The sequence below is a fragment of the Narcine bancroftii genome, chromosome 14 (assembly GCF_036971445.1).
Source record: "Narcine bancroftii isolate sNarBan1 chromosome 14, sNarBan1.hap1, whole genome shotgun sequence".
NCBI lineage: Eukaryota > Metazoa > Chordata > Chondrichthyes > Torpediniformes > Narcinidae > Narcine > Narcine bancroftii.
This window is the reverse complement of record NC_091482.1, coordinates 44,451,204-44,476,773: the sequence shown is the minus strand read 5'-3', so window position 1 is coordinate 44,476,773 and position 25,570 is coordinate 44,451,204. Positions and strand designations below refer to the sequence as shown.

The window sequence follows — 25,570 nt, the reverse complement described above, 5'->3', positions numbered from 1 at the left end:
CTCAGGCTATGGCAAATGAAGCGGACAGACTAAACAGAGTTCCCATACCCCTCCAATCCCTCCCATTCAAGGAAGCTAATGTACCTGCCTCCACTGGTTTGGCAAATCATTCCATATGAACAGCATCCTCAAAGTAAAAACTTGTTCCCTTGCATCCATTTCTAATTCCCACCTCCCCCACCTTGTATTTATGTCCTCTCTTTGGATTAACTCACTCCAGTAAACAGACTGTCATAATTATTCTTATCTGTGCCCCTCAGATTTTATAGACCTCATCAAGATTCCCTCTCAAACCCCCTGTACTCTCAGAAAAACAGGCCTTGTTTTTTCAATCTTTCTTTTTCAAACATTCTCTAGTTTATTTTGGAATGTAAGAAATAGGACCAGGATTAGGTCTGTTAACTTCTCGTGCCATTGATAATTGTGACTATTTCTATAGAATGTTAGATGAAATAATAATTATATATAATTTTACAATTTTTATAAGCTATTTTCATCATATTATCCTGCAAGGAAAATCAGAGAAATTGTCATATTTTCCAGCATTTAAACCTTTGTTAATTATGAGAATATCAATGTTGGCCACTGTTACGAGCCCTGAGGACCTCAAAAACCCAGCAGCAATAGATATTCACCAAAACAAATGGTTACTTAAACAAAAGTTACTTTTAATTATCTTTAAACACGAAAGGAGAATCACAATTTAACTTATCACTATTGATTTAATTAACCTAACTTAACCCCCTTTTAATTCTAAGCGCACGTGTATGTAATGTGTGTTTAAGTTCAGAACAGTTATTTGGTTCACAGTCCAATTTCACTTCTCATTCCTCCAAGTTCACTGGTTGCAGGCAATTCTTATACTGTGCACAGAATTTAACATTTATAAAGTTCACCAGGCTTTGGTGCTTGAAAGGTAAATGGTTACTGCTCGGGAAGGTTCTTGTCAGTTTTCAGAGAGATTTGTTGCTTCAGGACATCCACAACTCATTCCTTTTTAATCAGCCAGTTCAGTGTCTTGCTGACAAAATTTGACCCCTCAGGGTTCTCCAGATGATAACCTCTTTCTTTCAGGTCACTATCGAGTTCCTTTTTGTTTCACTTATTCCAAGTGAAACATTAGACAGCCAGTCCTCTCCTCTTGTATGAACCACAAGGGCTTTGACCAGGCTGAATTAAGAACTCACAACCCATCTTCTATATGGGGTTTTCCACAAGCTTGCCAGCTTGTCCTGTTCCAGTCTCATTTACTGTTGCTGGGTGTAACACTGCAGAACTGATCTCTGTGTTTCTCTCTGAAAGAAAGCCTGTTTGACTGTCTCTGCTTGCAAAACCACATGACCCTCTTAGAACACCAAGTTTCCTTCCAGACAATATGTGGCTCCAACAAGCTCTTTCACCTGTTGCCTTTTTGTAAACAACAATCCATTAGTGAAGTCTCTTGGGCACAATCCAAAGTTTCTGCAAAGACTGTTGGCCCCGAAATGTCTAGCATGGGCAGAGCTCCAGTATTTCAAATAAGATCTGTTTTAAAGTGTTTGTATGTGACCTACACTAAAACCTGCCCCAATTTATCTCCCAAAAACATATCTATATTCTGTCACACCTCATCATGCCTCCCAGTATTTCCATGTTGGGAATCATCACATGACTGATGAGAACCAAATTGTGTGACAGCCTCAGCGGTGGGTGAATCTAACCTTGAATGGCAGGTGAGGTGACTTCTGACGTTTTCCCTGCTGGAGAAGTCAGGTGACCTTCCATGTAGTCGATATTCAAATTTTGGCTGCTGTAGGGCAAACAAGGAGTCACCATAAGCATTCTAACAATAGGAGCAATCTAACAATAGGAAAATGAGAAGCAAAAGTGAGTCTTCAGTCAGTAAGTGTCCATGGATTCACCTCCAGCACTCCTGCAACTGCAAAGACTCCAGTTCAAGCTATTTGCAACCTGAGGTCCACATCCAAACTTCCGATACGATCAGGAAGCCTTCAGCAGGAAACTCTTCTTGCCCTCCGATCTCTCTCAAATCCTGTTTCAGATATCGGGTACCAATGAGCCAGTTTCCAGCAGCCTACAGCTTGTGTGGATCATTCAGTCATTGAGCCATCCTGTCAGGGCTTCTTCTCATCGGGGAGGGTGTTCTCCCAGTTTCTGGTGCTCTTTCCTGATCCACTGCTTCCTTGGACTCTGCAAACCCTCATTGTACACTGTCCAGCATAGGCCTTGTAATCCCGGCACAAATATCCGAGGTTGCAGGATTTAAAAAAAAATATACCATTGGCTCCTTTAACAAGCTGTTTAAAGCTTGTACAGAGCTGTGGGCATTTGAGCTAGGCGGAAGAACCGTACAGAGCAATGCTGTATCTCTACTCCTCACTCTCACGGTCTCACCAGCAGCAATGCTGCCATGACAGCAGCTCCAGCAGCTGCCATTATTTTTCAAAGCTGTGGTTGGATGATCTCCCAAAGAAACCAGGTGAGAGATGATAGAAAGATGTTTGATGGTGTTCATGGTCCAGAGATGAGAATCTGTTCAAGAACTGATGTCTCCTTCTTGAAGATAGATTAGTTCACCAGTCTCTGACAACCCCATCCTTGTGGGTTGTTTTGACAACAATGTTTGATGACAATTGGTTCCTAGTGAACATAATTACATTTGAGCTCACTGAGTAGCAATCTTGACATCATCAAGTTAGATGACAATTTATTTTCATAATATTCCAAGATTAGGTTTATACATGAACAGAAGATGTAAGTGCCAGGAGTAGATCCTTGGTGTCTACTTTGCTATTCATCAAGACACGGTTGATTACATCAGTGTTGTTTTCCTGCACTGCTCCCATATACCTTGGTTGCTTTAGTATCTAAAGGAGCTATGGGGGATCTTGGTGTCCAAATCCATGCATCTCTCAAAGTTGGTGTGCAGGTTGATAGGATACTTAAGAAGGCATATGGGATGTTGGGCTTCATTAATAGAGAGATTGAGTTCAAGAATCGAGAGGTCTAGGTAGATCTATGAGAAGTGTGGTAAGGTCTAAAGCGGCCAAAATAACTTTATCATTAAATCTGATAGATATTTGGTGAAGGATACATCCCAGGGAAAAAGACTACTCATTTTATTCTAATAGGCACAATTCTTATTCTAGAATTGATATGGTTTTATTGTCAGCAAGATTACAAAGAAGCGTATAGCAGGTTCAATATAAAGTAAGACTTATATTGGATCATTCACCTCTGTTATTAACATTGCTTGTAGAAGATAAACAAGAGAAGAATTATAGATGGAGATTTAACAGTATTATTAAAAAGATTTTTTGTCAATTTATTAGAAGACAAAACAATTTTTGGATACTAACATTGATTCAACTGTTAATAAATTTGTTCCGTGGGATACAACGAAGGCATATATACATGAACAAATAATGTTACTCTAAAAAAAGAAAGATTATATGTGTGAAATTAATAAACTGGAAGGGGAAATGACAAATTTAGAAAAAGAATTACAAAGACAAACACCAGAAGACTGAAGAAGGATACTTATGAATAAGAAACTTCAATGTAATATGTTACAAACCTATTAGAAAAGATGGTTATGAAAATTGAGCAGAAGTATTATGAATTAGGTGAAAGAGCCTATAAAGTCTTAGTGTGGCAATTGAAAACACAACAAGAATCTAAAACTATTATTGCATCTCGAGACAAATCAAACTCTTTTAAACCTCAGGAAATGAATGATAATTTTTAGCAATTTTATTTGAAATTATATAAATCAGAATCATTACAAGATAAAAATTAAATATATCAATTTTTATCTCAAACAAAATTGCATAAATTAAATTTGGAAGATCATAGAATATTGGGAAATCCTTTCACAGTAAGAGGTTGAACGAGTGATAGCTACATTACAGAGTAATAAATCCCCCGGAGAGGATGGATTCACTACTGAATTTTATAATGTATTTAAAGATTTATTGATCCCTTTATTTATGACTGTTTTGAAACAGATGAATGAGACTGGAAATTTGCCGGAGTCGTTTAAGACAGCAATTATAACTATGATCCCAAAAACGGGTAAAGATCGACTAAAGCTATATTTCTATAGACCTATATCCTTATAAAATGTAGATTACAAGGTAGTAGCAAACTTGTTGGCAAATAGATTAGAAAACTTTTTACCAAATAATGTAACTTGGTTAATGAATTCATTTAGCACAAAAAAATAGATGATTTAAATATTGCAATAGCTTTAGGTGCAGAAAAAGCATTTGATAGAGTAGAATGTGACTTTTTGTTTTTAAACACTTGATAAATTTGGTTTAGGATTAACAATTTATAAATTGGATAAAAGCATTATATATTGAACCAAGAGCTGGAGTAGAAACGAATGGGCATATTTCAGATTATTTTCAATTAACGAAATCGACAAGACAGGGATGTCCATTATCGCCAGTTCTGTTTGTATTAGTAATAGGACCATTGACTGAATTAATCAGAACAGATTTTGAAATTAAGGGTCTTAAAATAGGTGAAAGGGAACATAAAATAAGTTTATTTGCCAACAACGTGATTGTATATTTAACTGAACCGGTAACTTCTTTATATAAATTACTTATCCGATAAGAACAACATGGAACAGTTTCAGGTTACAAGATAAATTGGGGGAGAAAAGTGAAATTATGCCTCTTATACAGGTGATTATACGTAATGTAAACAAAATATGCAATTTAAATCACCCAAAGTTGGAATAAAGTATTTGAGCATAAGAATTGAGAAAGATCTAAAAAAAATATTTAAAATTAATGATAGCCCTTTAAGAAAATTGAAGTCGATTTGAAGAAATGATTAGATTTCCCTATTACATTAATTGGTTGAATTAATTGTGATAAAATGAATATTTTTCTGCATTTACAGTACTTCAATCCTCACCTATCGTTTTCCAAAAATTTTTTTTAAAAGGTTTGAAGAAGTGTATAAGAAATTTTTGTGGAAGGGCAAAATATCTAGAGTTTCAATAGAAAAATTGACTTGGAGATTTGAAGCAGGAGATCTACAACATCCAAATTTTGAGTATTATTATAAAGCGACTCAATTAAGATTTCTTTCTTCGTTTTTTTGAAGGGGGGTAGTAGCATGGATAAACATAGAAATGAATAAAATAGGTGAAATGGTTCCTGAAAAATTTATAAAAATGAAATGATAAATTATTAATTGGAGAAAAAATTACACCAATATTAAAACATTTGATAAATAAATGGCATAAAGCTCACATGCAGATAGAAATGAGGAATTATGGCATAATTTGAATGCCTTTAATATAAAATAAACTAATTCCATTTGCATTGATAATATAAATTTTATTAATTGGTTAAATAAAGGAATTAAAACTATTAAAGATTGTTATCAAGGGAGAAATTTAATGACATTTGATCAACTAAAAAATAAATATGGGTTACAAAACAATTTGGGTACTATCAATTAAAAGCATTTTTGCAAGGAAGATTTGACTACACCTAATTTGACTACCATTATTACCTAAACAGGATGAGATAGAGACATTAGTATTGGATACAAATATTAAGAAATTTACATCAGCTATGTATTTATTATTACTAAAATGAACAAAGAAGAAGGTTTTCATAAATTTAGACAACACTGGGAAATGAATTTATGTCTAGATATAAATGAAAAGAATTGGTCTGAAATTTGTTATGATATGAAAAACACAAATGTTAGATATAGAATGATACAGAATATAGAATAGAATATAGGTTAGATATAGAATGGTACAGAATATAGAATAGAATATAGGTTAGATATAGAATGGTACAGAATATAGAATAGAATATAGGTTAGATATAGAATGGTACAGAATATAGAATAGAATATAGGTTAGATATAGAATGGTACAGAATATAGAATAGAATATAGGTTAGATATAGAATGGTACAGAATATAGAATAGAATATAGGTTAGATATAGAATGGTACAGAATATAGAATAGAATATAGGTTAGATATAGAATGGTACAGTACAATTATTTACATCAGTTATATATTACACAGCAAAAACTTAAACAGATTGAAATCTGATTTGTCAGATAAGTGTTTTAGATGTAATCAAGAAGTCAGTACATTCTTACATTCTGTATGGTTTTGTCCTAAATTGAACCTTTTTTGGATAAATTTAATAACATTTCTTGAATAGATATTAAATATTAAGCTTCCACAAGACCCTATGTTGTTTTTACTAGAAATAATTTCAGGGATTAGGCCAAAATTAAAAAAATATTTATTTTAGAAATAATTTCTTAAAATAGCATTAACCATAGCTTGGAAATGTGTAGCAGTGTGGTGGAAATTGGATGCAGATTTGGAATTGGGTAGATGGCATAGAGAAATGTGTAGTTGTATACCTCTGGAAAAGATCACATAATTTAAGGAATAGATATAATAATTTTCTTAAAATGTGGTCTTCATTTATGCAATCTATTGGTGTTATAAATGTATGAATATTATATTGTAGTATATAATTATATAATTCATCTTGAATTTCTTGAACTTCATCTATTCCTTGGCTATATAGACATAGAGATTTAGAATTAGTTATATTTAAATAAAATTAGAGTTAGTCATTTTATGTATGTATGTAATTAGAATTAGTAGGTCTATATACTATGTTTCGATCTTAAGCTATATCCTCTGTACTCTATCTCTTCTTTCTCTTTCTTTTTGTTCTTTTGTTTTCTTTTTTCATCTCTTTTATCTATGGACATTTTGAAGGGGAGAAAATTGTTGGAAAAAGCATGTATTGATTTTGGTATCTATCATATTTGTATATGATCTTTAATACATATAGCAAATTAAATAAAATTTAAAAAAGAGAGTCGAGAGATCGTGTAACTCTACAAATCTCTGGAGAGACCACAATGAGGGTATTGTGTTCAGTTTTGGTCACCTCCTTATAGGAAGATGTGGAGTGGGTGATTTACCAAAATGTTGTCTCAATTGGAAAATAAGTCTTATGAGCAAGGTTAGCAGAACTGGGAGTTTTCTCTTTGGAGTACAGAAGGATGAGAGGAGACTTAGTAAAGGTTTACAAGATTTTGAGAAGCATAGATAAGGTGGACAGCTAGTGCTTTATTCCCAGGGCAGATATCTCTACAAAGTGAAGGGAAAGAAGTTTAGGGAGACATTAGGGGTGTGGGTTTTTTTTACACAGTGTTGTGGGTGCCTGGAATGCCTTGCAGGGGATTGTGGTGGAGGCTGAAACATAAGGGGCATTTAAGAGATTCTTGGACAGGCACATGGATGAAACAAAAATTGAGGGTTATGGGATAGGGAGGGTTTAGTACTTTCTTTTGGCACAACATTGAGGGCTGAAGGGCCTGCACTGTGCTGTGATGTTCTATGTTCTAAATCTATTGATCTTACCTTTAAATAAATTCAAAAAAAGTCTTGACAGTTTTCTAGGGTGGAGGGCTTTTTAAAATATTTGCTTTTGATGATAGTATAATTCTTTTCTCAGTTTTTTTTTGCTAAGACATTATTCCAAAGTTGTTTTTAAAAATTAAATCTGATGATAAAATTACATAGAAATATTTCTAAGCAAAATGCCTTCAGTAGAAATATTTCAATTGACCTTCAATATAATTATTGTCTAATTCTAATTTTCTTTATCTCCACAGCAAAACTGTACAATCAAAAGTGGACTGCATTTTGGTGAGTATTGTCGCTGTTCGCACAGTGTGCACAAACAGTGCTGAAGAAAAAGTTGCATGGTGTTCATGTGAAATAAGACATTGGTGTCATTCTGAACCATATCTCTGAACCATCTTGGCATTCAAACACAACATTATTTTCAGGTACACAAACTCGTAAGTGAAGACTACTGTGAACAGTAGTGAGATGGTTGGCCCATTATTGTCTTTTCATATTTGTCATTTAGGGTGGAAAACTGATCAGAACATTGATAAATTTTCCTGTTTTTCTATTGTTGTAATGGATAAGTAGCCTTGACGGACGTAGCTTTTCATAGGAATTAAATCTGCTCTTGAACAGAAGGATGGCAGACCTAGTTGATATGCAGTATAATCCAGTTTAATAGTTTGGGGCGTCATGGTTAGTTGGTTAATAGGAGTTGGTGCAACGCTATTACAGTGATAGCCACCCAGGTTCGAATATGATGCCATCTGTCAGGAGTTTGTGTATTCTCTCTGTGACCTGCGTTGGAGGGCTCCAGTTTACTCTCATCTTCCAAAACATATGGAGTTGGAAGGTTAATTGGGCGGCGCAGGTTTCATGGGCCATAAGAGCCTTCTACTGTTTTCTATCGTTGAAATCGTTAAATCCTAAATACAGAAACTTTTTGTCTAGATTTGGTCTGATTTCATTTAAGGGAATTGGATTCGTTTTCCCATATATGACAAAGTATTACAAAAGTTGGCCACCTTCACTTCTCATCCCTATATTTTGAAAACATAGCAAATGGGACGAGGAATCCTCTCCTCTGCTCCCTCCAGAAAACAATATTTAAAAGAAATACAATTTCTTCAATATGATTAGATTTGAAAAGTTGTTCATCTTTGATGCCCTTTGGGTGGTTCATTCTCGAACTTTGAGTATAACATGGCACAGCAGATTGATCTTCATTTAACAATTTGCTGAATCACCTTTCTTTTCCCTTTGACTGAGGCATGGGAGTAGTTCCATGGTTCTGATTATGCTTTGTTTTCTCATTGTCATTACCATGTATAGGATTACCTGGTGAATAGTTGGCAAGTTGCTTGATTACAGTAGCCATTACTTGACGTAGTTTTATGGTTAACAGTAGATACTGCATGACAATATTGGAGAAGTGAAATGCTGGAGAAGGCAATTTGGTTCATGTACTTTTGTTGGCTCTTTTGAAAGAACTTGCTGTTAATTCCATGCTCAGCTTTCCATAAAACCCTGACATGTTCCCCTGCAAATATTTAACAAATTCCATTTTAAAGAAGTTATTGAATTTGCTCCCATCAATTTATCAGGTAGAGCATTGCAGAATATAATTTGCTGAGAATGATTTATTTTAAGATTCGACTTGGCTTCTGGTTCTGCAGGTTCTTCTCTCCCCAAATGACTCCTTGCCCGCTTCCAAACCATTGAAACACAAATTCCAAGGGACAGAAGATCAAACTTCTCCTTTCCTGGTCTTTGTGAGTCATCTACTCATTTTAAAGCTCAGTGAATCTGGAGCACTTCCCAGCAGGACTGCTAATTCTGTCTGGAAAATGAAACATCTCATTGGATTTTTCGTTGGTCCTAATGTTGTGCAAGACACAAACGTGCTGGAGAAAGTCAACAGGTTGAGCAGTATCCATAGGAAATGAAGGGGAACCAGCATTCTGGGCTTTAGCCCTTCGTCAGGAATACCAAAAAAAAAGGCAGGTGCCTGAATAAAAAGAATGGGGGGGGGGGTTGGGTGGCAGAGGAAAGGGAGAAAGAGAAGAGAGAAAAGTAGGAGGACGGGGAGGAGCATAGCAAACATTAAGAGGTGCGAGGGTAGAATAGAAAGTAGCTCCTGAACTGCACTGTCTGGTCAGTGTTGTCCTTTGTTTCCTATTTTTATTAGATATGCAAATTTGCCTTGTTTAGAAGGATGGGTTTGATTATTAGAGTTTTTTCTTTTTTTTTTGTTTTTTAATATTTTGAAGTAATAGATTTGATTTGAAAGGGTGCACACAATTTATATTATGTATAATCAAGATTTTATTTGAAATGTACAAATTTTTTGTCTTCTATTCCTTATGTTAGATATATATGTGTGTATATGTCTCTTTATTAAACTTAATTTTAAAAAGAAAGTAGCTGAGAAATGGATGGAGAGGGTAGAGGGCTAAGAAGGGTAATTCTGATAGAAGAATAGAAGGGGGTGGGGAGCTGGAGAAAAGGAGACAAAGAGACACAGTGGAGGGAATAAATGGAAATTAGAGAAGTCTGTGAATTCCATCTAATTGGAGACTGCCAAGATGAAATATAAGGTATTGAACCTCCAGTGTGTAGGTTGCCTTGGTTTGCCAGAACCAGGCCATGGACAGACACATTGGTGTGGCAATGGTGTGTGGAATTAAAATGGTTGGTCATTGATAGGTCCTTGCTGTTTTAGCAGACAGTGAAGTTGCTCAGCAAAGCGATCTCCCAGTCTGCATCCAGTCTTTCAGATGTAGAGAGGCCGCATCAGGAGCACTGGATGCAGTAAATGACCCCTGCAGATTCACAAGTGAGTATTATTTTATTTAAAAGGACTTTTTGATCCCCTGAACGGGGGTGGGGGAAGGAGATGTGGGTGCTAGTGAAGCATTTCTTGCAGTCACAGAGGTAGGTACTGAGCAGGTGATTGGTGTGAAGGGGTGAGTGGTTGAGGGAATCCCAAAGGGAGTGGTCCCCATGGGAAGTGGATAGGGAGGGGAAGATGAGTTGGGTGGTAGGATACTGTTGTAGGTGGAGGATAATATGCTCAGGAGGAGGCTGGTGAGGTGGTGGATGACGACAAGGGGTGGCTTGTCTTTGTTGCATCTTGGGGCGAAGGAGCAAGAGCAGAGGTGTAAGAAATAGAGGAGATGGAGTTGAGGGCTGAGTTAATGGCAGAATAGGGGGGAAGCCAAATTTTTTTGAAGAAGGACATCTTGGGTGTTCTAGAACAGAAGCCCTCATCCCCAGAGCAGGAGTGGCAGAGACGAAAGAATTGAGAGAAAGGAAGAGGTGCCATAATTGTTGGGAGTAAAGGTTGGAATAGTTGGATTTCCAAATCGTTGGAAAGAGGATGTCTGTAGATTTTCTGCCAAGATGGAGACAGAGAGGTCAAGAAAGGTGAGAATTGGTGTAGCTATATTAATCAATAAAAATGTACCAATCAAAATAGAGGAGGAAATAATAGATCCAGCAGGATGGTATGTAATGATAAAGTGTCAGATATATTTGGAATTTGGTCAATATATATATGCACCTAATGAAGAGGATCAAAAGTTTATGCAAGATATTTTTTTTAAAGATTGTAGATACGCAAGGAAATATATTGATAGGAGGGAATTTTAACCTTAATTTGGACCCAGAGGTGGATAAAACTGGACAAAAGACTAGCAAAAAGAACAAAGTAGCCAAATTTATGGTTAAATCAATGCAGGAAATGCAACTTTTGGATATATGGAGGAGGCAACACCAAAAAGAGAAGGAATACTTATATTATTCGAGTGGACATAAAACATACTCAAGGATTAACCTGTTCCTTTTGTCAGCCCATATCCAAGGGAGAGTTAGGAAAATGGAATATAAAGCTAGATTGTTATCTGATTATTCACCCTTGTTATTAGCAATAGAACTGGAGGACATCCCACCAAGAACAGAGATGGAGATTAAACTCCATGCTACTTAAAAGACAGGAATTTAGAGAATTTATTGAACGCCAAATTAAATGTACTTTGAAATAAATTCGGAATCAGTGAAAGACAAATTTATATTGTGGGATGCAATGAAAGCCTTCATTAGAGGGCAGATAATAAGTTATGCAACTAAGATGAAAAAGGACTACAATCGGGAAATAGAACAGTTGGAAAGGGAAATAGTAAGTACAGAAAAAGAACTAGCAACAAGGGAAGATAAAACAAAAAGAAGAGAATTGGCGGACAAAAAAAAATATGAAGCATTACAAAAGTGTAAGGTGGAGAAGAACATAATGAAAATAAAGCAGAAGTATTACGAGCTAGGAGAAAAAATGCACAAAATACTAGCCTGGCAACTTGAAACAGAACAACCTAAAAGAACTGTATTGGCATCAAGGAAAAAGGATAAACAAATTACATATAACTCAACAGAGATCAATGAAAACTTTAAGGAATTCTATGAACAATTATACCGAACTGAGAACGAAGGGAAAGAAAACAAAATAGATGAGTTTTTAGCTAAAATTGAACTACTGAAATTGCAAATAGAGGAGCAAAACAAGCTGATAAAACCATTTGAAATAGAGGAAATACAGGATAAATTAAAAAAGCTACCGAACAATAAAACGCCTGGAGAGGACGGACTCACAATAGAATTCTATAAAACATTTAAAGAGTTATTAATTCATCTTCTCCTGGAAGTAATGAACCAGATTGAAGAAACACAAAACCTGCCAGATTAATGTAAAACAGCAATAATTACATTAATACCAAAGGCGCATGCCCCTTTAAGGCCAACGGGAGTTCCGCCCTGTGCAGCAGTAGCGTCACCAAGTTGCCTGGGGTGCAATCTGTGGCCTAAGCCACAAGGCAATGAGCAAGCCCCAACAGCACCATCTTTCTGCAGCTGCCAAGCCAGCACGTAGGTACAAACGGGGCTGGTTCATTCACAGATATGTGCGGCGCCACACAAGCCCCCCCGAACTGTCTCACGCGTCCTGCTGCTTGTCTTCCATTTAGGTTGGGCCGTCTGCATAGATTGGTCTAAGTCTATGTGTGCCGGCTTCAGTTGGTCGACCGTGAACAGTTCCTCCCTGCCCCCATTGTCCAGAGTGAAAGTCTTTCCAGATTGGTGAAGGACCATGTATGCGCCCTTGTACGGGCGCTACAGGGGGGTAGGGTGTGGGCCACGCCGAACGAACATGAACTCCACTGAGGCCAGCTCTTGGGGTACGTTCTCCGGGTACTTGCCGTGGCCACGAGAAGGGTTGGGATCTCAGCTCCGGATTCTGCGCCCACTCCGAAAAACTCCCCTGGTAGTGACAGTGGTCCACCGTAGATGAGTTCCGTGTATGAAGCCTGGAGGTCTTCTTTCGGAGCCCCTCTTTCGGAGCCGTTCGAATGCCAAGCAGGACCCACAGTAGCTCCTGCCAGACGAAATGTTCCACCACCATGTGCACCGTCGTCTTGACTGAGGGATGGGCCAGGTCGTGAATCGTCCAGAACGCTTCCTGCCTCCACTGCGGGGGGTCTACCGGTCGCGGTGATCCGGTCGAGACATTGCAGACGACCGTGCCGTGGCGGCCCGGCAGCTTCAGGTCCTCGAGGCGCAGACCGGTCGGTGATGGTGATTCAGAAGGCCTGCCTCTCTTCGTCCTCCCTCTGGGCCTGAGCTAATTGGGCGTAGTTCAGGCCGGAGGACAAGTTGTGGATGGTAGGTCTGGAGAGCGCGTCGTCAACGACATTGTCCTTACCTGCCCATTGTCGGATGTCGATGGTGAACTCCGAGATTTAGGAAAGGTGTCATTGCTGGCGTGCCGACCAGGGATCTTTAGCCATGGTGAGGGCCCGAGTGAATGACGTGGTCCATGAAAGCGGTGAACGGCCTGCCCTCCAGGAAGTAGCAGAAGTGCCTGATAAAGAGGAACAAAGGCAGGAACTCCCTGTCGAACGCACTGTACTTCAAGTCGGGTGGTTGGAGGTGCCGGTTGAAGAACACCAGCGGGCGCCACTACCCGCTGACCTTGCTCGAAGACGTCCCCAACGGCTGTGGCGGACGCGTCCACTGAGAATGCTGTGTGGGCATCGGGCCGTGGGTGGGTCAGTAGGGTGGCGCTAGCGAGGGCACCCTTGGTCTGTGCGAAGGCTGTCTCAGCCTCTTTCAAACACTCGAGTGTCTTTTGCGTGGCTGTGATCAGGGCAAACAGTGGGTGCATTATGCAGGTGGCTCCCGGGATTAAACGGTGATAGAAGTTAACCATCCTGGTGAACTGTAGGCCCTTGAGGGTGTCTGGCTTGGGGAACTGCTGTATGGCCTTGACCTCGTCCTGTGACGATGCTGCCCCTTCTCCGGTGATGGTATGGTCCAGGAACTGTAGCGACTCTTTTCTGATCTGACATTTGGCCACGCTGACAGTGAGGCCAAATTCAGCTAGGCGGGTGAACAATGTGCGGAGATGGGTCTTGTGCTCATCTTGATCTTGACTGGCGATGAGGTTGTCTTCGAGATAGATGAACACGAAGTCCAGGCCAAAGGGCATCTGCAGGAATTCATAAAGGCCAAACGGGGTGATGATGGCAGTATTGCCTTAGAGAAAACCCTGGCGCAGTGTAGGTTGGCCGTAAAGTCCTGTATGTGGGGGATGGGGTACCGGTCAGGTGTGGTTGAGCCGGCGGTAGTCCCCACATGGGTGCCAACCCCCAGAGGCTTTTGGGACCACATGCAGGGGAGAGGCCCAGGGATTATCTAACCTGCGGACTATGCCGAGTTCCTGGAGGCGGGAAATCTCCTCTTTCGCGAGCTGCAGCTTCTCTGGAGGCAGTCGTCTGGTCTTGGCGTGGAGTGGGGGGCCCTGTGTGGCAATGTGGTGGCAGACGCCTGCTGAGGTATGGTGGCAGTGAATTGTGGCTGTAGAATGGCGGGGTACTCATCTAGGATGCGTGAGTACTCATTCCTGGGCATGCAGACAGTGGTTATCCTCGGGCTGTGCGCGCTGGACAGCTTGAGTCGAAGGGACTGGAAGGTATGGGGATGCACGAATCCCTTGCCCTTCAGGTCGACCAGCAGGCTACACGCTCAGAAGAAATCGACTCTTAGCAGAGCAGTTCTCACGGTGGCCAGCAGGAACTTCCAGCGGTATTTGTCTGGCCTGAAGTGTACCTGAATAGTCCGTGTGCCGAAGGTCTTTATGTTGGTGTCGTTCTTTGCCCGCAGAGTCAGGTCTTGTGCAGGATTTGAGGGTGGTCGGGGAAGTACGCTCAACTCTGCTCCGGTGTCCACCAGGAAATGCCGCCCATTGGTCTTGTCGACCACATGTAAGAGGCGATCAGTGCCTGGTCGTTTCCCTGGTATTAGCAGGGCTGGCGGCACTTGCAGGCTTGGGCTCCCCAGCGTTGGTGGTAGAAACACCAGGTGGCTCCTCTGGTTTCTGTCTGGGAGCGGGCTGTGGTCGGCTGAGTCCATTGTCCTGATTCATGGTGACATGATTCATGGTGGCCTTGTTCTCCTGTTTGATTCGCCACAGCACGTCGGCGCGGGCTGCGACCTTCCGGGGGTCTGAGAAGTCTTCGTCTATGAGTAGGAACTGGATGTCTTCTGGCATTTGTTCAAGGAAGTCTTGCTCAAGCATCAGGGAGGGTTTGTGGCCTTCTGCTAGTGCGAGCATTTCGTCCATGAGTGCGGACAGGGCTGTTTTGGAGAGAGCCAGAGACCACAATGTCAAAATATTGCTCACCTTTTATTTGTCATTTTCTGCTGGAGGTGTGATTAATACCGCACGTGTAAGATTTGCTTTGGCCTTGATTTGTTCACTGTTACTCATTTTCTAAAAGTTATTTGAACTTTCAATTAAATTTTATCTTTACTTTTAGCAAGAAGTAATGAAGTTTACAGATCTAGAAAAACTCTACCTCTACCTTCAGTTGCCTTCCGGTCCCAGCAATGGAAACAAAAGGTAAAGCCAACAGACATAATCCATTACTCTTTATTTAGCTTTTCAAGGGATTACATGCTTATAAATAGTATCTAGTTGTAGAAACTAAGCACCAGTAAAGGCTATCGTCAATTAAACTTCAAAGAGAAATCAATGATTTTATTATAAATGGATACCTATATGAAGTGTTGAAATAAAAGTCAAATAGAAAAGTATGTTTCCGATTATCTGAAATGCTCAGGAATGGTCGTGTATCGATTAACTGCATTTTTTTGGCTAACTAAGAAATGGCTTTAAGCCAACCCAGTAGCGTCAGCAGAACACTTGTATCAACCGTCCCCGATCCCCCACACCTCCCTACCGCCATCGCTGATCCTGCCCGGAGCCTGAGGTCCCTGCTTCTGCCTGGGAGCCTGCTGCCGTCACCGATTCCCCAACACCCCCACCGTCATTGTTGCTGCTGCCTGGGAGCAGTGATTCAGCCGTCACTGAATCCCCGAGACCTCCCCACTGCTGTCGCTGAACCTGCCTGGGAGCCTGAGGTCTTCATTCCTGCCTGTAGGCCCAAGGTCCCTACTCCTGCTTTGGTGGCTGCTCTCCTTGATGATGCCGGGACAGCAGAGAACCAAGTACAGTGGAGGGTAAAGAAGAAATGGAAAGAGAGAGGGTCGAGAGTTAGCTGAAACAAGGACAATCTCCCCATGTGCTGCCTGACCCGTCGACTCACTGGCGCTAACAGTGCGTCAGAGCCCCACATGATCATGTTGGGTGAAATTTTTTTCTTGGTGATTTGAAGTTGCTGTCGAAAAATTTTTCAGGTAACAGATTTTCGGTTAAAGTGGTTTTCAGATAATCAGAAACATACTGTACACTGTTTAATTTTTGACAAGTAAATGTCACGTGGTTTGAGCATGTTGGAATGGTACCTTAATTTCATCAATCTATGTATGTATATATTAAAAAAAAATAAAATAAACACACACGCACGATACACACACACGCACGATACACACACACGCACGATACACACACACGCACGATACACACACACGCACGATACACACACACGCACGATACACACACACGCACGATACACACACACGCACGATACACACACGCACGATACACACACACGCACGATACACACACACGCACGATACACACACACGCACGATACACACACACGCACGATACACACACACGCACGATACACACACACGCACGATACACACACACGCACGATACACACACACGCACGATACACACACACGCACGATACACACACACGCACGATACACACACACGCACGATACACACACACGCACGATACACACACACGCACGATACACACACACGCACGATACACACACACGCACGATACACACACACGCACGATACACACACACGCACGATACACACACACGCACGATACACACACACGCACGATACACACACACGCACGATACACACGCACGATACACACACGCGCATGATACACACGCATGGTGCACGCACACACACATGATGCACACACGCACGATGCACACACGCGCGATACGCATATACACACACACACACATACCCTTCCTCCCTCTCTCTCTCTCTTTCTCCCCCTCTGGGAGTGATGATGATGGAAGAAAATGCTTCCTTATTCATTCTCCACTAATAGTTGAATTGTTGTTTGCCTAAATAGCAAAGTGCATGGGGGTTGTGGGCAGATAAGAGAAAACGTGGAGTAATTTCTCCCCTCTTCAACTCTGCACCCCAACCATATTGATTAACATGTGGAATCAATCTTATCAAAAGTACTGCATTAATGGCTTCCTTTAACAAATGATGCAGGCTTGAAGTCTGGCAGTTTGATCATTTTCATCTGCTTCATTAGCAAATTGCTTCATGTTTTTGATCCATGTGTAGCTTTGGCCGGGCTCCAGAAGTTATCTATATTTGTACAAATAGTTATCATTCTAAAATAACTATGAATTATCCAATTTTCATGGGATATATTGCAATATTTTGAGAAAATAAGAGTATTTTACTACAAAAGCAAGAATAGTATGGAATGAGATGTCACAATTAATCAGTAGAAAATTTGGGAACAAATTGTTTAGAATATGAAATGTCACCTAAAGGAACAGCTGAGAGAAATAACATTGCATTAAATTAGATGTGGAGGTAAGGACTGAGAGCTGAGGAAAAATAGCAGGAAGGTCATTACTGATTAGTTGGTTGAAATGGTCTAATTCTCTGCTGTCATTACTGTGAAGATACTGATAACTCATTTCTACTGAATTCAGAATCAAGCTTTAGTATCGGTGCAGCAGATCTATTCTAGCATTCATCAAAATTTTCTCTACATTTGGGGATTTGAAAATATATTTCTTTTGAGTTTTAATTTACTTCCAGCAACATATTCACCCACACAACAAGTTTCCAATCTATTTTCTGGATAACAGTAAATTCTGAGAATTCAATTTACAAGCAAGCTTTTAAATGTTTAGATAGTTGACTTTTTAAAAAAAACAGTTGGAAAGATTTTTCCTTATTTATTAACACAGGAACCAAGAAAAAGTTCAAAAATTAAAAGCTATTAACAATATGGAGAAATGATTGAAATTGATGATGGAAAATTGTCCAATTAATTCATTCATACATTAATTTGTCACAAATTCTAAAAGGAGACATTTAATAGTAACTTTTTAAAGCAATTACAGTATCTATTAAAGCCTCCATTGTGCTGCTTGTTTCATTTCCTGTTGTAATCACACCACATACCTGAAACTTTAGTTCTATATCTTTATCTTTGCTATATAAAAGACATTGTTTGACCTGCTGAGTTTTTCCAGCATTGAGTTTTTACTTAAACCACGGTGTCTGCATATTATTGTGTTTTATAACATTTCTTCATTGTCTACAGCAGTCCAAGCACCTTGTCATCCAGTCGCACCCAACAAATGCATGCATGTAATTGGATCCGGAATCACTTGGAGGACCACCCGGATACTTCACTGCCAAAACAAGAAGTTTTTGATGAATACAAGTAGGTTTTGCATTAGAAAACAAATAATAATGAGAAATGTATATTTGAAAGCATAATTTAAGCTTGAATTGGCATTTTTAAATCATGTATAAGTGAAGGGTTTTTTTTCAGTAGACATGATTTTAGCTCAAAATAAATGTTCCACAATTTTACATTTCAATAGACTTTTTCTTAATAGATTTGTCATCAACCTTTTTTCTCTCCCAGATTGTACCTGGAAGAAAAAAACCAAAGCAATGATTTGAGCTTGTTTTAATTCCCTTATATTTAGTCTTTGACTAGAACCATAGAACATTACAGCTCAGAAACAGGCCCTTTCAGGCCTACTCATCTGTGCCGAACCACTGACCTGTACCCTGTCCATAGTAGTGATAATTTTACATTGTTAAAAGAACAATCAGATTATCAGGATATTAGATCTTTTGTTGATAAACCATTTATGTAAAGTTGTGAGGAGTCCTTACATAATATGGCTACAGCTTAAAAAGAATGCAATAGTTCAGGAGGCAAAAGCATCTTTTGTAAAGCAAACATATATAAGTGAAATGTAGCACTATTTGAATCACATTGGCTTGGTCTTCACTTCCTGTACCACAGTTTCCAATCTGCCCAAGGTCACACTTGGCTGGTCAGATGTCCAGAGCAAAACTTGCTGGTCCACAATACAGATAGTCCCTGACTTATGGCCATAATAGGGACTGAGGAATTGGTCGTATATCGGAATGGATGTAAATCAGAATTGTGCCTGCACTCGTGGAGCAGAAAAATCTTAAAGCAACTTTTTAATTAAATATTTTTCATTGTGCATTTGGCGATAATAACTGAAAGCTTACTTAATTTGTCGATCAACCTTGACAAATTGTTCCATATTCTAGTCAATGCTTACCTTTTTAGTCGGCGTTCCAGGGTTGGGCGCGACTATCTTGATTCCAGTGCGCATGCATGAGTCTTTGGTTGGCACATGTGCGAACCTTCTGTGGGTTTGCGTGTTGGAGTTTGGTTGGTGTATGTGCGTGAGTTAAGAGCCCTGGTGATATTGAAATTGCATCCTTAACTCACGCGTGTGCCAACTGAACTCCAAAATGCGAACCCACGGTGTGCGCAATTGGTTTGTGTATTGGAGTTTGGTTGGCGCATGCGAGAGTTAAGTGCACTGATGATATTGAATTTGCGTCCTAAACTCTTGCATGTGCACCAGCTGAACTCCAATATGTGAATCCACTGTGCTTGCGCTTACTGAACAGGAGCCCAGCCCAGCCTCAGGACCCAGGAACGCCAACTAAAAAAGTTAGTACGTATATTTTAGTTCTTATGTGCCCTATATCCCTGTTATTGTTTGTGAAATATGACTGTGACAAGATCAAACCAGCAACTGCAAAGAAGGCGTATCACACAGGGGTAAAGATGAACAATTACTTTATTAACGAAAATTCACCTTCAAGCTTTAATTCAAAATCCCCCTTTTATAACAATGCCCAGTGGTTTCTATGCAAATTTCTATAACAGTGTAAAACTAATAAATTCCCCAGCCTAAATATAACATACGTTATCAAAGTCTAAGTTACACTTCCAACCAGCCCACAGAAAAAAAACAGACACAAAACACACAAGACTTCGGTCTCAACTGAAGCAAAGATCATAAACAAAATTCAGTTTGTTTGGTAAACTGAAGCCAAAAGATCTTTGAGAGAGACAAGAGAGAGACAGAGAGAGCACAAAATTCGAAGTTGTATTGTGTTGCTTGCAGAGAGAGGAACAGTGGCTTGGTCCGGATTCTTCGGAATGTTCATCCCTTTTAAAATGCCCAACATTCTAAACTGTCTTCCAGACAATGACTCATGTTTTGGGCCTTCTTCCACTCCACTGCCACACTCAGTGGTGGTTTATCGTCCACGTCTAGAAAATTTGGTTGTATGCCCTATGGTCATAAGTCGAAGACTACCATTGGTCTAAATGGTGGCTCAGCTTCTCTCACCTCTGAGGTTTTAGACCCAAAATGTTTTTGTTAAACAAGAAAATTTGTGGTCAATGCTGAGGTTGTGTACAAAACCCAAACGTGCTGGGGAAACTCAGCAGATCACCCAGGTTTTGTTTAAAATTGGGCAAAAAAATCAACTATTTTGGAAGTAATAGTATTTAAGTGAAAGCACAAAATAGTCGTAGAGTTGTAAAGCATGGAATCAAGCCCTTTTGTTCAACTCGTCCATAGTGAACAAGATACTTATCTAAGTTAGTCCCACTTGCCTGCATTTGGCTCATATCCCACAAAACTTACTTATCCATTTATCTGCCCAATTATACCTGCTTCTGTTGCTGTCCGGTAGTTAGTTCCATGTAACCGCCACCCTGTGTGTGAGGAAAATGTTCCCTCAAGATCCCATTCAAATATTTTTTCTCTCATCGCAAATCTATGCCCTCTAGTTTTTGACTTCCCTGCCCTGGTAAATGACCGACCATCACCCCATCTGTCACTTTCACGATCTTATAAACCTCAATAAGGTCATCCCTTTGCCTCCTTCAGAGAAATCAGTCCCAGCCTATCCAATGTCTCCTTAGAACTCAGGCATTCCAAACCCAGCAACATCTTTGTAATCTTTTCTGCACCCTCTCTAGCTTGATCACATCATCCTTTAGAGTGGCGACCAAAACTGCATACAATACTCTCAAGTGTGGTGTAACTAATACTTGTACAATTGTAATGTGACGTCTCGACTTCTGCATTGAATGTCACAGATGTGAAGGTCCTAGCCTGGTTTCACTTCCCAAAATGCATCACTTCATACTTTGGTGAGTTAAATTCCATTTGGTGTTCCTCTGCTCAGGGGACCTGAGGCAACCTTCATCACTGTTTACTTTCCCACCCGCATTTTTATCCAAATCATTAATATATATGACATTCCTTGCGATGCCACTGGTCACAATCTGAAATGCAGCTCTCCTCCACCCTCTGATTCTTACCACCAAGCCAAGTTTCTATCCAGATGGTTCGCTCAGCCTGAATACCATGTGATCCAACCTTCTGGACCAGCATATCCTATAGGATAAAGTCTACCACGCTGCCCTCATTAATCCTTTTGGTCACCTCATCAATAGGCATGATTTCTGCACAAAGCCAAGCTGACTGTCCCCCATGTTCCTTGCCATTCCAAATGCTGTTAGATCCTGTCTCTCTGAATCCACCAAATGACTTTCCCACTGTTGATGTAATATTGTAATTACCTTGCTGGCATTTGAAGCCCTTCTTAAAGTATTCCAGTACCCTCACACCTGGGGACAAATGCTGGGCCAAACATGGTGGCACTTGCCCTTGGAACCTGTGGGAAAGTTGTTGACTTCTGCTTTTCACAGACCTCTGCCTCTTGAACTTCAGTTTTGATATTTCAAAATGATCTATGACACTTTCCAGTAAAAATATTCATGATGGGCCAGTTACTTTTTATCATTTGGAATCTTTAAATGGGTTAAATTCTGAATCCAAATTGGATCATCAATCTAAGATATTAACTGTTTTCTTTCTCCACAGATAGTGCCTGATACGCTAAGTATATCAAGCATTTTCTGGTTTTATTTCAGATTACCAGTATCCATGGCATTTCACTTCAGAAATTATGATTTTTATTACTATTTGTATCAAGTAGTTGTGTCCGAAAGCAGAAGAGTTAGTTGAAAGATTACCTGGACACTGCACATTTTTAACTTTTCAGCGATATTCTTGTGAAATTCATTTTAAAGACTGGTGGAATCAAAGAAAATTTAGGACAATAAAAGTGACCATTATCAAAAAAGTTCCTCTTAGATCCATAACTTATCAGGTCATCAAAGTATTGTTGAAGCATAATGAAGGATGTTGCCTCTATTACCCTTTACAGGCAGTGATTACCAGGACTCTACCGCCTTGTTGCCCATTTACCAATTGCCTTAACTTTGTCCATCCTGATTTTTGGTCCATCCTGATTTTTGACCCATCTGGCAAGGGAAGTTGATTGTTAATTTATGTTGTCTACTCTTTTTCTAATTGTCTCCCCTCAGCTTCATTCCCAATGTCTATAACCTGCTGTTTTTCAACTTTCAGTCCCAGCTGCAGCCATGCAGTATCAGTGACATGTTCATAAACATCTGCACCACCTCCTGCGTAGTTGCATCTTTCCGATCATGTGTTTTTTGCTGTATATGGATGTAAAGCAGTAGCAACTGTTTCCTTGGTAATAGTTGTAAAATTAAGTAAGGACATTTGGTAAACAGTGGTACGTGCATGAGACAAGCGATCATCATCAAGAATCTTCCAAGAAGGATTTTGTTAACTACAAGATTTTGTTTGGTTGGGATAACTTTTGAGGGGAAAGGTTTACCCAAAAATCTCCAAAATACACTCTGAGATCGCTAAAATGAAATGGCTGACAACTTCATTGTGTCTGGAGTGTACCATTGTGACTTGATTGCTGCAAATGCTTAGCAAGTCTATGAGAGATTTTGTGGCACAAAGAATCATTGCTGGTTCTGTTTGTGAATGAGAGGCTGGAATGTCAATCTGTTTATTCAGTTCAGAATGGAATTTGGGTTATAAGAACAATTATGTTAGAGCAAACTGAACTTGAAACAATTTTGGCCCAAATTTCTGTGAGCACTTTATTTGTCCCACTAGATCTTGTTAGGTGTGCAATGGAAGTATAAGAACATGATTTCAGTTTTGCTGGATGTTTTAGTTTGCAAAAATTGAAATTTTATTTGTCACTTTGCATTTCTTCCACTGATAGGAAGTATCATAAAAAGTTCTTCCTTGGACCTTGAGTATTTGTCTCCACAGATGTAGGTGGATCTGCTGATGTTTTTTTTTTGTTTTTAGATAGAATCTTAAAAAAATAATTAACGCAAGGTGATTATGTTTGATTTCCAGCATCTGGAGTTCTTTGCTTTTCAATTTGTTCATTCATCGCTGAAAGGAATGAAAGTTGGATACATTTGTCAGTGAACAGTGCTGGAATATGATTTGTGCTTTCCCCCTTCAGAATTGTAACCACCTCTGAACAATGGGATTTTTTTGCTCATGTCAGGTTCGCTTTATGTCAAAATACCAATGATTTTCCCAGTGTAAAAGCAACTTCCTGCAATAAATTTAAATAAGTTTTCTCGTTTTGATAACTGACAGTAAATTCAAATAAAATGCTACCAAATATTGGAACACTTAATATAAGTCTCACTACTAGAATCTGTGGTATGTTTTCAAAACCCTGAATACTATATCTGTAGAAGAACATTGAGGGTCACAGTGGTCATCAAAAAGCTTTAAATGAAATGTAGTTTTAGAAGGCCAGTTTATTGAGGCAAAAGTAAGCTAAATATGAAATTATACGTTCATGTGCAGAAAGTTTTCCTAATTCTGCTCAATAGTTTTCACATGGTGTTAATATTTTTCATTTTTTTTCTTGCATTGACTTCCTATTTTTAGTCCTCTTGGTTGAAAGAGTAAAAGATGTCAAATATTATTCCATCCTCTTAAGGTCATTTAATTCTAGGTGCTGGTGGGCAGAATTAATGTGTCAGTTGGACATGGAAATTGGTTAATAACCTACTTTATTTAATAATTTAATACAACACATCAGAGTCTTGGACTCTACATCTAAACAGTTTATTGGCTATTAAAAGCTTGTGGGCATTTCAGACACAAAAGATGCTGCAGTAAAATGGTAATAATCAAGACTTTTTTGAACTTGCAGATTTTCTTCATTAATGAACTCTTTGCATACGTAACACATCTTTAAATTGCTTTTGATGTAACATGGTATCATAAACTGGGCAAGTTTAAAGGGACCTTGGGGAAACTTGATCCTGATTGGTTTAAGGAATCAAAGGGAGTTGGGACGTGATGGGTTGGAAGGAAGTGATTTAGATTTTGAATCGTTGGGATTTCTGAATAGTCAAGTAGTGGATTATCAATGGTTGTATTTAACTTGAAATTTATTTTTACCAACTGAAGATTTATAGTTGGAATTCAGATGTGGACATTTAACAAAGGATTGCAAAAAGCCATGAAGCTATTTCCATGAAGAAAGATTTAAATGTTGGCAACTTTTAATTGTTTGGGAAGACTAGGTTTTTTTTAATGAATTGAAGTGGGTGATGATACTTAAATGTTTTCCACAATTTGATTTCTCCGTCTGTATTTGAGGACCATTCATGACATTGGCTCACCTTGTTTTGTTCCCACACCCCCCCCCCCCCCCCATCCATGCTGACCTGCTGGGTATGTCTTCCTGCTCTGCATTTTCCAATCTCCAGTTGTTCGTTGTTACTCTCTCACTGATCCCATTCACCCATTGACCAGTGCTCTGAGGAGGAGCAGAAATAGTCCAATGAACAACTGAACAAGTGCTGGGAGGAGGAGCTGAATTGTGACAGGCTCTTTGGAGGCAGAGCAGCCAATGAAAGGAGAGTAGTTACAGGATAGTGGCCAAATTGGGAATGGCAGAGATGAAGAACCAGTGCTGTGATTAAGTGCTGAGGCTTTGGCTCGAGAGGCTTGAGCAGAAGGGCAGGGAAGATTTTAAAGCTGAATGTCGCTAAGCTCAGGGCAGTGGGATGGATGTCTGTCAGGGCGGAGGATTGCTCCTCCTGTGGGATGTGGAATATCAGGGAGATTTCTCGTTTCTGTGTCCACTTCTGCAGAGAGTCCAGCTGCGATAAACATCTCAAGGAATGTGAGCTGGAGTCAGATGAAGTCAGGATCATCCAGGGGATGGCCTGCAGTTAAAGTACAGGCTGCAGCCTGCTGGGTGACCACTAGGTAGAGGGAGAAGGTGGGCAGAGCAGAATTTTCCTTTGGCTTTTCCCCTCAGTAACAATTATATCCGTTTGGAAACTGCTGGGGGCGAACGGTTCTAGGGGATCAGCAGCAATTGGGCCATTGGCACCAAGACTAACTGAGGCTCAACGGGGAAAGTGAGGTGAAGTCAGGTAGAACTATTGTGTGGGAGACTCCATGGTCAGGGGAATAAATAGACGATTCTGTCGCTGCAAGAGAGACTCCACGGTAATGTGTTGCCTCCTTGGTACTGGGGTCTAGGATGACTCTGTGAGGAGCTACAGGACATCCTGAGAGGGGAGGGCAAGCAGGCAAAGGTCATGGTCTATATTGGTTCCGATGACCAGTAGAGCGAAAGATGCGGTCCTACAGAATGAGTA

General features: G+C 39.8%; 1 protein-coding gene across 3 annotated transcripts in view; it reads left to right on the top strand.

Annotated features, from left to right (window-relative positions):
• The window catches only part of LOC138749900 (DNA-binding protein RFX7), an 83,833-nt gene that overhangs the window by 21,631 nt on the left and 36,632 nt on the right, over positions 1-25,570 (top strand). The window contains exons 2-5 of one of the 3 annotated variants that reach the window (XM_069911932.1): positions 4,008-4,074; positions 7,688-7,721; positions 15,290-15,372; positions 18,269-18,391. In XM_069911932.1, coding sequence (XP_069768033.1) covers positions 15,299-15,372; positions 18,269-18,391 — 197 coding nt within the window. In that variant the 5' untranslated portion in view covers positions 4,008-4,074; positions 7,688-7,721; positions 15,290-15,298. The remainder of the gene's footprint in view (positions 1-4,007; positions 4,075-7,687; positions 7,722-15,289; positions 15,373-18,268; positions 18,392-25,570) is intronic. The other 2 variants (XM_069911931.1, XM_069911930.1) reach the window with 2 other exon arrangements.